At 42.5% G+C, this 11968-nt stretch overlaps 1 protein-coding gene across 1 annotated transcript in view; it reads left to right on the forward strand.

Moving 5' to 3' along the window:
- The window catches only part of LOC139582675 (actin-related protein 10-like), a 28576-nt gene extending 17790 nt beyond the window's left edge, over positions 1–10786 (forward strand). Inside the window, exons 3-12 of the mRNA XM_071412878.1 lie at positions 4334–4416; positions 4578–4686; positions 5118–5293; positions 5527–5606; positions 6692–6727; positions 6943–7022; positions 7204–7277; positions 7689–7770; positions 9411–9612; positions 9728–10786. Coding sequence (XP_071268979.1) covers positions 4334–4416; positions 4578–4686; positions 5118–5293; positions 5527–5606; positions 6692–6727; positions 6943–7022; positions 7204–7277; positions 7689–7770; positions 9411–9612; positions 9728–9909 — 1104 coding nt within the window. The 3' untranslated portion in view covers positions 9910–10786. The remainder of the gene's footprint in view (positions 1–4333; positions 4417–4577; positions 4687–5117; positions 5294–5526; positions 5607–6691; positions 6728–6942; positions 7023–7203; positions 7278–7688; positions 7771–9410; positions 9613–9727) is intronic.
- The last annotated feature ends 1182 nt before the right edge of the window (positions 10787–11968 follow it).

Consider the following 11968-nt stretch of genomic DNA (forward strand, 5'->3'; position numbering starts at 1 on the left):
TTTCTGCAACATTAGTAAAGACCTGATCAATGCACATGGATGATTGAGGTTCTGTTTGTAAACCTGGTAGGTTGACTGATGACTTGAATCAGATTGCAGTCTGGTTAGCGATTGGAGATTATTTTTGTGTGTACAGCTTGATGACAACCAGTCAATATTTAGGACACCCAGAAAATATACCTCTCTTATGATATCACAAACATCCAACATTTCACACACATAGTCCAAATACTGACTTTTAGCACTTGGTGGTCTATAGCAACTTCCTACGAGAATAGGCTTTAGGTGAGGCACATGAACCTGTAACCATATTGTTTCCACATCATCTGACATGAGATCCTCTCTCATCCTAACATGAGATCCTCTCTCAGCCTAACATGAAAACACCCTAATCAGCTCTGCTAGGGCGAGTAAAATGGTCAGTGTGGTGTTCCCTCATTTGTGTCTGGTAGCTAGCTAGCCAACTAGCCAATTAACTTGGGTGCTTGTTTGGGACAAGGCAGCTGCAGAAGGCTACAATTCCCCATCGTTTATCAGTGCAAGTTTCACGGCCAACTAGCAGAAAAAGTTGAGGGTTTATCTAATGTGCCTTCGTTAGATTTTAGCTCATTTTGCTCTGGCTAGCATTAGTTGTTGGTGTGCCTAACTGAGGGAGAGAGAGCCTACCCTTTTCATGGTTGTTTGGTCAATAGGACTGTAAAATTACCAAATGTAATAGAACTCCTGTGGTATTTACATATTTGCAGAAAACTATTCGGGTGGCTTTTGGCGAATGCATTCTACTGATCTAAAGTCGCGCTGTTAGAACTGCCTGCAAACATCCAGTTCAAAGTGAATAATGGCAGGCCTGTGTGGCAAATGAGTTGTTTGCGTGAAGGCCTACTGTAGCTTTGATTGGCTATGGTGCACCAGTCTGCGTAGAGTCTGGTCCTGTACGAGACGGATGTTTTATTTAGTTCAGGGTCTATTAATTGTCCAAACGCATGGCTGCTTTCACAAATGCCTTATACATCATTGCTAAACATTCCCAAAACGAGCATATCTCAGCGGTCGCTTGTCAGAATCTTTTTTTAAATTATTATTATTATAAATTTTTTTTTTTGAAAGGTGTCATTCTTCCTTGAATGACAGATTTTAATAAGATTGTTAGCATGTTGCTAAAATGCTGTCAGTTCCATTTAAACTTATGGACAGGCAGTATAGTCCAGAATATGTGAGCGGATCAGAGCAATCCCAATTTGATTGGAGCGCGGCGCAAGATTCCCAAAAGCTGAGCGTCGGCCTTCTCACCCGCTCCAATTTTGCCCCAGTAGCGCTCACTTCACGAGCTCAGGCCATGCCCAGCCCAGCATGCATTTTTAGTCTACTTCTGTGCTGCTGTAGATAGCTGTCATTAAAGCAAATTATTAATAAACAAAAAATCTGATCTCTTAAACGTTTCGTTCAATTTGTTCTGTTATCTGTATACAATAGGCCATCATTGATTTTGATCCCAATAGGCCTGGAATATTCCCACGTTCAAGGAGCTCTCCGTTTTGATTGGATTATTTTGCCTAAAAACCATTAGGCCTACCTATAGACAAATAAAAATAACTCCGCATCTCCGCAGAGTAGCCAAAGGGGTGTTTAGCATCCCCTGTGGCTTTGCCGGTGTAGCGAGGATATTCTCCGCTGCTGGCCTGCTCTCCAGGCACCATTGCATGAACCTGAAGCCACAGACTGGACAAACTCTGTCACGTCTGCTCGCGCTCCCCCTCTCTTGCGCTCGAGGTCGCCAGGCTGCTAATCATTACGCACACCTCCTGTCACCATCGTTACGCGCATCAGCGCTTCATCGGACTCAACTGGACTCCATCACGTTATTAATTACCTGCCCTTTATCTGTCACTTCCTCCGTTTCTTTCCGGAGTCTGTCCTTAAACTTGTTTCTAAAAATGAATTCAAAGACACTAATAAGTAATATTTATTTAAATTTTGTATTAAATTCTAAGTAAGTCACAGCCTATATGTGCAATTTGTAGACTATAATGATTTAATACAACTATGTTTTAAAATTCTGAGCGCTTTGTCCCTACCAGCCTATTGTGTCGCACTCGCAAATACTTCACAATGTGTTTCTTTGTAGGTTATAGCCTTGAAATAATTTAAATAATATAGCCAAAATAATTAATCTTCATTCCTTCTTAGGCTGCCTGTCTGGCTCCTGACCTATTTAGAGTGTTTATATGCTGTTTAATATGACATGTAGCCTATTTGAAATTGTGTGCTTCTTACATTCACCTTTTCGTGTTTATTCAAATACTTTTAATTCAAATCCATATATTTTGGTTTCAATACTTCATAACCAAATGGTAGGTCCAGGTAGTCACATAAATAGATTAGTTAGATTTTGATTATTTAAATTTAAAAAATGTAAAATAATGTTGCGAGTTTGGACCGGCAGTTTCTTTTCCTGTGAGTATGGAGCGGTTTTTAGCGGAGCGGTTGGAAAGGACATGAGCGGGATTTCCAACTGCTCAACTCCGCTCACATGCTCTGGTAATTAATATGGGATGTTGCGGCCCCGTTTGCCTGTGGGTAAAACAACCCATGGTTACCTTGATTACCCCATTGGCTGTGATTAAATGTTTATACACACATAGCTGTGTGTAGCCTACTTGGACAAAGGGTCCCCACAATTTCGCACTCTTACACACTGAATAGCCTGAAGCCACAGGGCGCTTCTCGCATGCTCCATTTCCCTACATGGGAGCATTGTGAACCGTAAGTCGGGATTTTTGATCAGGTTACATATACAGTGCCTTCGGAAAGTATTCAGACCACTTTACTTTTTCCACATTTTGTTACGTTACAGCCTTATTCTAAAATGTATTAAATTGTTAATTTTCCTCAATCAATCATCCATAATGACAAAGCAAAACGTTTTTAGAAATGATTGCTAATTTGGTTCAAGTCCGGGCTCTGGCTGGGCCACTCAAGGACATTCGGAGACTTGTCCCGAAGCCACTCCTGTGTTGTCTCGGCTGTGTGCTTAGGATCGTTGTCCTGTTGGAACCGTCGCCTCTAGTGTGAGGTCCTGAGCGTTCTGGAAGAGGTTTTCATCAAGGATCTCTCTGTACTTTGCTCCGTTCATCTTTGCCTCGATTCTGACTTGTCTCCCAGTCCCTGCCGCTTAAAAACATCCCCACAGCATGATGCTGCAACCACCATGCTTCACTGTAGGGATAGTGCCAGGTTTCCTCCAGATATGATGCTTGGCATTCAAGCCAAAGAATTTATTGGTTTCATAAGACCAGAGAATCTTGTTTCTCATGGTCTGAGAGTCTTTAGATGCCTTTTGGCAAACTCCAAGCAGGCTGTCATGGGCCTTTTACTGACTAGTGGCTTCCGTCTGGCCACTCAACCATAAAGGCCTGATTGGTGGAGTGCTGCAGAGATGGTTGTCCTTCTGGAAGGTTCTCCCATCTCCACAGAGGAACTCTAGAGCGCTGTCAGAGTGACTATCGGGTTCTTGGTCACCTCCCTGACCAAGGCCCTTCTCTACAGATTGCTCAGTTTGGCTCAAGGAAGAGTCTTAGTTGTTCCTAACTTCTTCAATATAAGAATGATGGAGGCCACTGTGTTCTTGAGGACCTTCAATGCTGCAGACATTTTTTGGTACCCTTCCCCAGGTCTGTGCCTCAACACAATCCTGTCTCGAAGCTCTACGGACAATTCCTTCAACCTTATGGCTTGGTTTTTGCTCTGCCATGCACTGTCAACTGTGGGACCTTATATAGACAGGTGTGTGCACCTTTACAAATCATGTCCAATCAATTGAATTTACCACAGGTGGACACCAAGTTCTAGAAACATCTCAAGGATAATCAATGGAAACAGGATGCACCTGAGCTCAATTTTGAATCTCATAGCAAAGGGTGTGAATACTTACGTAAATAAGGTATTTCAGTTTTTTTTATACATTTGCAAACATTTCTAAAAACCTGTTCTTCGCTTTGTCATTATGGTGTATTGTGTGTAGATTTGATGAATTCATTTGATTTGATCCATTTTATAATAAGGCTGTAACGTAACAACATTTGGAAAAAGTCTGAATGCTTTCCGAAGGCACTGAACAACACAGCAGCTTTTCGGCATGTTTTGTTATTTCTGTGTAATAAAATAATTGACATAGTTGGCTCTTTTACAATGGGGGTCAATGGTAAAGAATACTCCCCCCCCCCCAATTTGTGCGCGTGGTTGAGGGGAATTCCTTCATATGACATGAATACCGACTTATTGAAATGGACAGCCTCATCTATAACCATTTCTGTCGGTGTGTCTTCTCTCACAGTCTATCAAAGTGGTTCAGTACAACATCAACACAGAGGAACTCTACTCCAACCTCAAGGAGTTCATCCACACGCTCTACTTCAGGTAAGGAGCTTTTGACATAGCTAGTAGTGTGTGTAATGACTGACACATCAGTGGCAATAACATTAAAGCAACCATGGGAGTCAGCCATTTTGGAGATGCACCCCAGGCCATAATAACATTGATGATTGAATGTCTATCTATTACCTTTCTGTCCTGCCCAGGCATCTGCTGGTGAACCCCCGTGACAGGAGAGTGCTGATCATCGAGTCCATCCTCTGTCCCTCCCACTTCAGAGAAACCCTCACCAAGGTCTTCTTCAAACAGTTTGAGGTACTGAGACCAGCTGGACCAATGATCTATGTCTCTGGGTGCATTTACACATGCAGCCCAATTCTGATCTCTTTTTTTTCTTCCACTAATTGTTATTTTGACCAATTTAGATCAGCTCTGAAAAAGATCAGATGTGATTGGTCAAAACCAATTATTGGAAAAAATATCAGAAATGGGCTGCCTTTGTAAACTCAGCCTCTTATGTGTAGAACCACTTTACCTGGTACAAAAATGCTATCCCCTTCTCCTAACCCAAACTAGATGGTTGTAAGCTAAATGGTGAATGTAATGCTCCCCTAAGCCAATAGGGAGGCTAGATGGAGCCATCTCCATAGTGCTCACACCTGATAGTAGTTGGAACACAAAGGGGCATGGATTTTATATTTTCAGATCAGGCAATGGATGTTTAGGATGATGCCTCTGTTTCCCAGGTGCCCTCAGTGCTGTTTGCTCCCAGTCACCTCATGTCCATCATGTCTCTGGGCATCAACTCAGGCCTGGTGATGGACTGTGGCTACACTGAGACACTGGTGCTGCCTGTGTATGAGTGCATCCCCATCCTGTCAGCCTGGGAAGCCCTGCCTTTGGGTGGCAAGGCCATTCATAAGTAAGTATTGTGCATGTGTTTGAGATGGTGTAAAGATGTTGCCGTGTGTGCTACTTTGCTTGTGTCACGTACTGAACTTCAGGGAAACAACCTTTTGTTCACCTCTTGAGAGCTGTGTGTTTCAAGCCCCAGTTTCTTGACTACTGTGACAGAATCAAGTGTATCAAGGTGTGTGCTTTCAGGGGTACTTGCCCCCCTTTGTTCTAAGTGCCTGTGTGTGTTCTAACCCTCAGGGAGTTGGATGGGCTCCTGGTGGAACAGTGTACAGTAGACTCAGACTCCAGTACTGGACAGAGTCTACCTACAGTCATTGGTAAGACCCCGACATCAGAAACCTACTTGTCAAAAACATAAGTAACTTACCGTACAACTCAAGCAGTGCTTTGTCATTGTATAAACTGTCTCAGCCGTCCCATGGATCCTCTTGTTTTCTTGCTGTGGCTATATCATGCATTGTGAATAGCTGTTGTTGGCAATCTTGTTAATTGATTTTCCTAATTAGCTTCATAATGATGCTGGTGTTCCATTGTTATATGTAGAGGAAGGAAGGAATTTATAATTGCTCTCTGGGTGAATCAATCATGCAACATTTTGTATTCAGAAGTCGTTGATTTTGCCTGATGTGAAAGAAAGGAAGGACCTGCTCCGTCTCTTTTTAATTATATATTTAATATATATATATAATATATATTGAAGCAAAGCAGATACTGGTTTGTATGTAACATCACGGAGAAGAAAAAATACTTTCTAAATAATGGGCCATTTAGTTATATATATATATATACACACACACATGGCCTATTTGAATTATTTTTCTCCCTGTGTACTGTATCCTGGAAGTACTGTTCTTTTCTGATCCGAGAGTGAATTCCTATGAAGAGCAGCAGTAGCTCACTAGCTAGCTGATGCAGGGCTAGGCAGGCCTGATGGCATAAATCATTTCAACAGGCATAACATAGACCACCTCTCTCTCTGCACTACTGAACCACACCACTACAGTACCACGGCACAACTGAATGCACTATTACAGTCAAATGACTGATGTAGCCTATGTAATTAATGGCATGAGACTGTTGTGAATGCAAACACTAAACTGTAGCAAACGTATCCAAGGCAAGCAACAAAAAGAAGTATGTATTAAAATTGGGACAAGTAGAATGCTCTGAACTTATCAAGAGTTGATATAATCTACTTCACTTTTTCCATACTTCCTCAACCAATGAGTGCACCTCTGGTGTCCTCTCCTTGTCTCGGACACACACCATTTGACTACAATGAGACACAATCATTGAGTACAGTAATAGAACCATTGACGTGAAAGGAAGGGCTCTATGTGAGGGAGGATAAGTGGGTCATTGGTAAATAGGTCTCACTTTTCATCCTGTATTTTGTTCCCAGGCTCCATCCCAGAGGAAGTTGTGGAAGATATCAAGGGTATGTTCAAAAGAGACTGAAACCACTTGTTTTTATTGCCTTTATTACAGACAATGCTGGGATTCCAGTTTAGCAGCTAAAGTAAATTGATTTAGCTACAAAAGGCAGCTAAAGCTAATTCATTTAAAAAAAAAAAACATATCTTCGCCCCATTCATGTATGTTGGCGGTAGCATACTCTCATAGACCCTCTTGTTTGTGTTGTTTCTTGTCCAGTCAGGACCTGTTTTGTCAGTGACCTAAAGAGAGGCCTGAAGATCCAGGAGGCCAAGTTTAACCTAGAGGGCACGGCTGAGGTCAGTGACCTTTAACCCCCAACTGGGCAGTCAGTCATTTCTATATTTGCATTGTCTGGTATATTCAAGCAGTAGCTATTGCTGTGTTCTTCCAGGAAATGCCATTCGTTAAAGTTAGTTTGGTGAGTATTATAGTTCAGTGCATTTGAGACCCTTGCATCCATGTTCTTCCAACTTATAGCGACCAACACCACCCCCTGATGTTGATTACCCATTGGATGGGGAGAAGATTCTGCATATCAAGGGAACAATCAGGTAGCTGTTTTTTATATATATCTTCTCAGCTGAAATGTGATACAATTACAAAACACAGCAAAGGGGTCGTGTTTTCTGATGTAATCTCTGTCTATTTCATTCATGTCCAGAACATTTCAAACCTGGATATTTGGTTCTGTGTCTCCTCTTTAATATCTGGGTCACCTTCTTCTATTATTGAATCTGGGTTGTCTCTGCAAGGTTTTCATCATTCATCATGTCTGTCTGTATGCTCTTCTCAGGGGTGGCTAATGAACCTACAATTGCCCCTTGGGGCCACAGAAAACGTTTATTAAATTGAATTGAAATCAAGGCTGTCTTTTTGCAAACTTATTGCAGGGACTCTTGATTGATGTGTTGGTTCTGTATTGTAGGGACTCTGAGTGACGTGTGGGTTGTTGTGTTTTGAAGGGACTCGGTGATGGAGATGCTGTTTGAGCAGGACAATGAGGAGAAGAGTGTGGCCACTCTAGTGCTTGACACTCTGGTCAAGGTAACATTAGTTTTCATAATTGAAAAATACCATGTATTAATCTGGGGTTTCTTTCTGCTCAAACCGCAAGAGATGAGATACTGCCAAAATGGGTACGGAATTCATGTTACTTCGTCAGTAATTACTGGACGATGTTTTGTTCGCAACGACCTTTCATCAGACATATGCGTCTTCTAATTAAAATCGTCAGCTATTTCATAATTCCTTCTTTTTCCATTTTGTAATGACGAACGCATTTCACCGACACGTACGAGGAGAGACTTTAACCCTGTTACCATAGCAACAGTCCCATCCTCCCGGGACTCTCCAGTTCACTGAGGTGAAATCGTCTCGGTTCCTTCTCGATTTGCCTGAAGACACGATGTTAAATTGCATAGAATTCTACTTTGGGCAGAAATTAGCATTTGTATCAGGAAAGTTTCCTCTCACGACCTCTACAAGCCAGAATGCTGAATAAAATTATACTTTACTGGTTGTCCATGTAGTTGGTCCTTTTGCAGGTAGGAATGTGAAACAAAATATCCACAGAGTAGTACTATCAACCCGACCTTCGGTATGCTGGTCTGTATATCGTTTGTATTTCTGTTTTTATTTTCAATACTGATGCAATTCGCAGGTGACAAACATGTGCGCAATATGGTTGAGCCTAACAGAACGGCAAACACTTCCAGCTGATTGCAAAAAAAAAAGTGCTTCGGTTGACTACATTCGGTATTGTGCATCATGTGCAATGCGTCAGCATATTGAATATACAAGTGACAGAACCTACCGCTGCCGTAGAAAGTCGGGTAAACAATTTCCTGTGGATACCCCATCCACCTCCTACCGCCAAAATGACCAACAGCATGTACAGCTGGTAAAGTAAGTGTAAATATAATTTTATTCAACATTCTGCCTTGTAGACGCTATTGCATATTTTTGACAGTTAATTTTTTTCAGACTGATATCCATGGGAACAGTCTGATGTTTAGGCAACTTCTCAACGAGTCGGATCAGACCAATGACAGACCATTCATCTTAATAGGCAGAGCAGCTTCCATTACTCTTCTTGCATGCTTTGTGCTTGTGCTGCACTCTGTAAGCACAGTACCATAAGCACTCATTGTGAACAAGTGTGACAGGCAGTGTAGTAAGCTTGTAAACAGTCCACTTCTCTACAGTGTAGGGTCGGTCAATGAGATTTCTCTCCTGAGAGACCAGCACTGTGGACGAACAGGTTTCGTCCCACCCAGTCCTTAAGGAGTTTTTTCTTGCCCCTGTCGCCTCTGCTTGGCACTGGTTGCTGTGAACCACTTAACAAGTACAACTGACTTAGTAAATGAAACAAATCTGAATGACTGATTGATACATTTCTTCTGATCACATGTTTTTTTTGTTGGTCTTATTAAATCCTTATTTCTGTCCCATAGACAGTCTTAAGCAGCAGTCAAAACACCTAAGTTTTGTACATTCAGAGAATAGCTGGTTTCTGTATTACAGTTCTACCAAGTATTCATACCACTGACAGACTTTTATAAAAGGTGTTTTGACTGCAACTAACACAAAACACAGTCTTACTGTTAAACTTGTGAAAAGTACATTTGATAAAATACTAAAGATTGATACATACTGATGTGTTTCTATCTGATGCACCCCCTCAGTGTCCCATTGACACTCGTAAGGCGCTATCTGAAAACCTGGTCATTATCGGGGGCACGGCCATGCTGCCTGGCTTCCTGCACCGGCTCCTGGCTGAGATACGCCTCCTGGTGGACAAACCCAAGTATCGTGACGCCCTGGCCACCAAGAGCTTCAGGCTGCACAGTCCTCCAGCCAAACCCAACTGCACCGCATGGCTCGGAGGTGAGAGACAGAGTAGTCTGATAACCAACCTTGTCCTTGGACGCTGTATGGATCAGTTGGGGGTTGTAAACCAGCTTTGAATAACCCTGTCTCCTGCTTTCCTCTCCCTGTGTAGGAGCGATCTTTGGAGCACTGCAAGACATCCTGGGTAGTCGTTCTGTGTCGCGCGACTACTACAACCAGACAGGCCGTATCCCCGACTGGTGCTGTCTCAGCTCCCCGCTGCCAGAATCAGTCTATGATGTAGGGAAGACCCCCCCACCACTCATGAAGAGAGCCTTCTCCACAGAGAAATAAACCACCAGACCAGACACTATTGTCTACCCCTGGTCTGCGTCTGCAGTGCCACCCTAAACCAAAAATAGTGCACTATATAAGGAAAGTGGTGCCATTTTAGTGGCACCACTAAAACTCACCCCAGACGTAACGTAAACATCAGACGTTATGGGTGTGTCTCAATAGTCTATTGTGGTTTCCTCTACTCATGCCCTTCCCCTCATCTGTAAGGCGAGGAAGCCACTTTAGACTAGAGATGCACCCAGCATCTCAACCCCCAGATGGCTGTGGATTGTGGGGGGTTTAGTTTTATCAGTCTTTATGTGCCTGTTCTTGTTCTGTAAGACTCCTGCCACACTGTGTTCCAGATTCTGCTCACTCTATTGCTAACTAGATGTTTTGTCTAAGGATTGCACTGGTACAGTAGTCAGCATTTGAATTGAGAGTACTGTGCTGGGGTCAGGGAGAGCAAGTTCTGGGTCCAGATCATTGTGCACAAGGTGGTCTTGAACAGAGTTGTGGCCATGTGTTGACTATCCCCTTGAGGCAGAAATGTGGATTTGACTCAGTTTTCCAGCTGAACTGAGGATTGTCATGTTAAAACACTCTTGAGCTGTATATAGAAACTGTCAGTAAGAAAATGTACTGCAGTTCAACCAGATAAATTGTAGTTCAACCGATTTAAATTTCAGTTCAGTTTTGAAATTTGGCTCTGTCAAGTTTCTCTTTATGTAGTCCTTGTGAATGCTACCCCCAGGCATTCCTTTTCAGCTAATATGTAGTGTTTATTTTTTATTTGCCATGTAAAACATTGTAATATCAGTTTCAATCTCCCCAGAGCTCTTATCCTGTAATGCATCAACTCAAACAGCGCTAAATAAACATTCCTGCTGTTGCATGTTGTCGTTCCTGTCTTGTCTGTTTATGTTGCTCTGCACTGTCTCTCGTGAGACTTATTTCTCACTCTCCAGAGCCTTTAAGTGATGTTTCACACAGATATGCCCACTACTAGAAAGCATACTATAGAGTACACTGGCTGAATAATGTTCACTCCATGAGACAGCAGTCAGGAGGATTGTTTGAAGATGGTTTATGGGTATTTCCCAGCACTGTCACTTTCAAAGTAATGAACACCAGGCCAAAGTAATCACCAGTTGTATCATGCTTATAAGAAATAACAGGCTGAGCAGCACACGCAGATCTCTGAACTACCTGGGCTGAAGTAGTCTCTTTTCCGACAGTCACTGGCTTCTCTGGTATGGAGTGCCATGAGTCTGACACATGAAATAAAGAAAAGATGCCCGCACACTAATGAATGCTCAAGTTGTTTTATTGTGCAACACTGACAAAGGTCTTTGTCATTTTGGGTTGTAACATGAGCTTTGAGAAGTGTGCTATTTCATTATTTTATTTTTTTAAACCAGTACCAGCAAATCATTTAATGTGTGTACACTATGTTTAAAACATGAATTATCATCCATTTCTGGTATGAATAAAAGATGGCAGTCAGAACTGGAATACATGAAATGTGGCTGTATTTGATTCAAGGTCTTCTATCCTCCTGGGTCCATATCAACTTACACATATCAACACACACATTCCCCAATCCCACAATGACTTGTAATCATACAGCTGAGATCACCATATGACTGTATCCTTAAAACCCTGAATGAACCTCTATGATCTGGCCTGGTCCCAGTCTAGTGGATTATGGATCCAATATGGACATTGGTAGGTAATTCTGGCTGGCCGGGCAGGTAGGTTTTGAGTACAACATGTATCGCCCACAAGGAGGCGCCATAGGGAAACCAAAGTGTGCCTCAGAGGTCACAAATCATAAACTTTTTAGGCGGTTACTGTGTGTCTGTCTGGGAACTGGTGAGACTGGGAAATCTGATACAGCTCAGAGTCCAATCCCCAGTTTGACTTAATCTCTGCCTGTACACGCACACACAAAAAACACCCACTGTCCCTGTCTCCCTCACTCTCTTTAGGCTTCCCCGGAGCTATCTCTGTTGGGGTCTCAGCATGACATCACTGAGCCAGACCACACAACAGTCACACTACTGTTCTCTTCCTG

This window comes from Salvelinus alpinus, chromosome 8 (genome assembly GCF_045679555.1).
Source record: "Salvelinus alpinus chromosome 8, SLU_Salpinus.1, whole genome shotgun sequence".
In the NCBI taxonomy this organism is placed as follows: domain Eukaryota; kingdom Metazoa; phylum Chordata; class Actinopteri; order Salmoniformes; family Salmonidae; genus Salvelinus; species Salvelinus alpinus.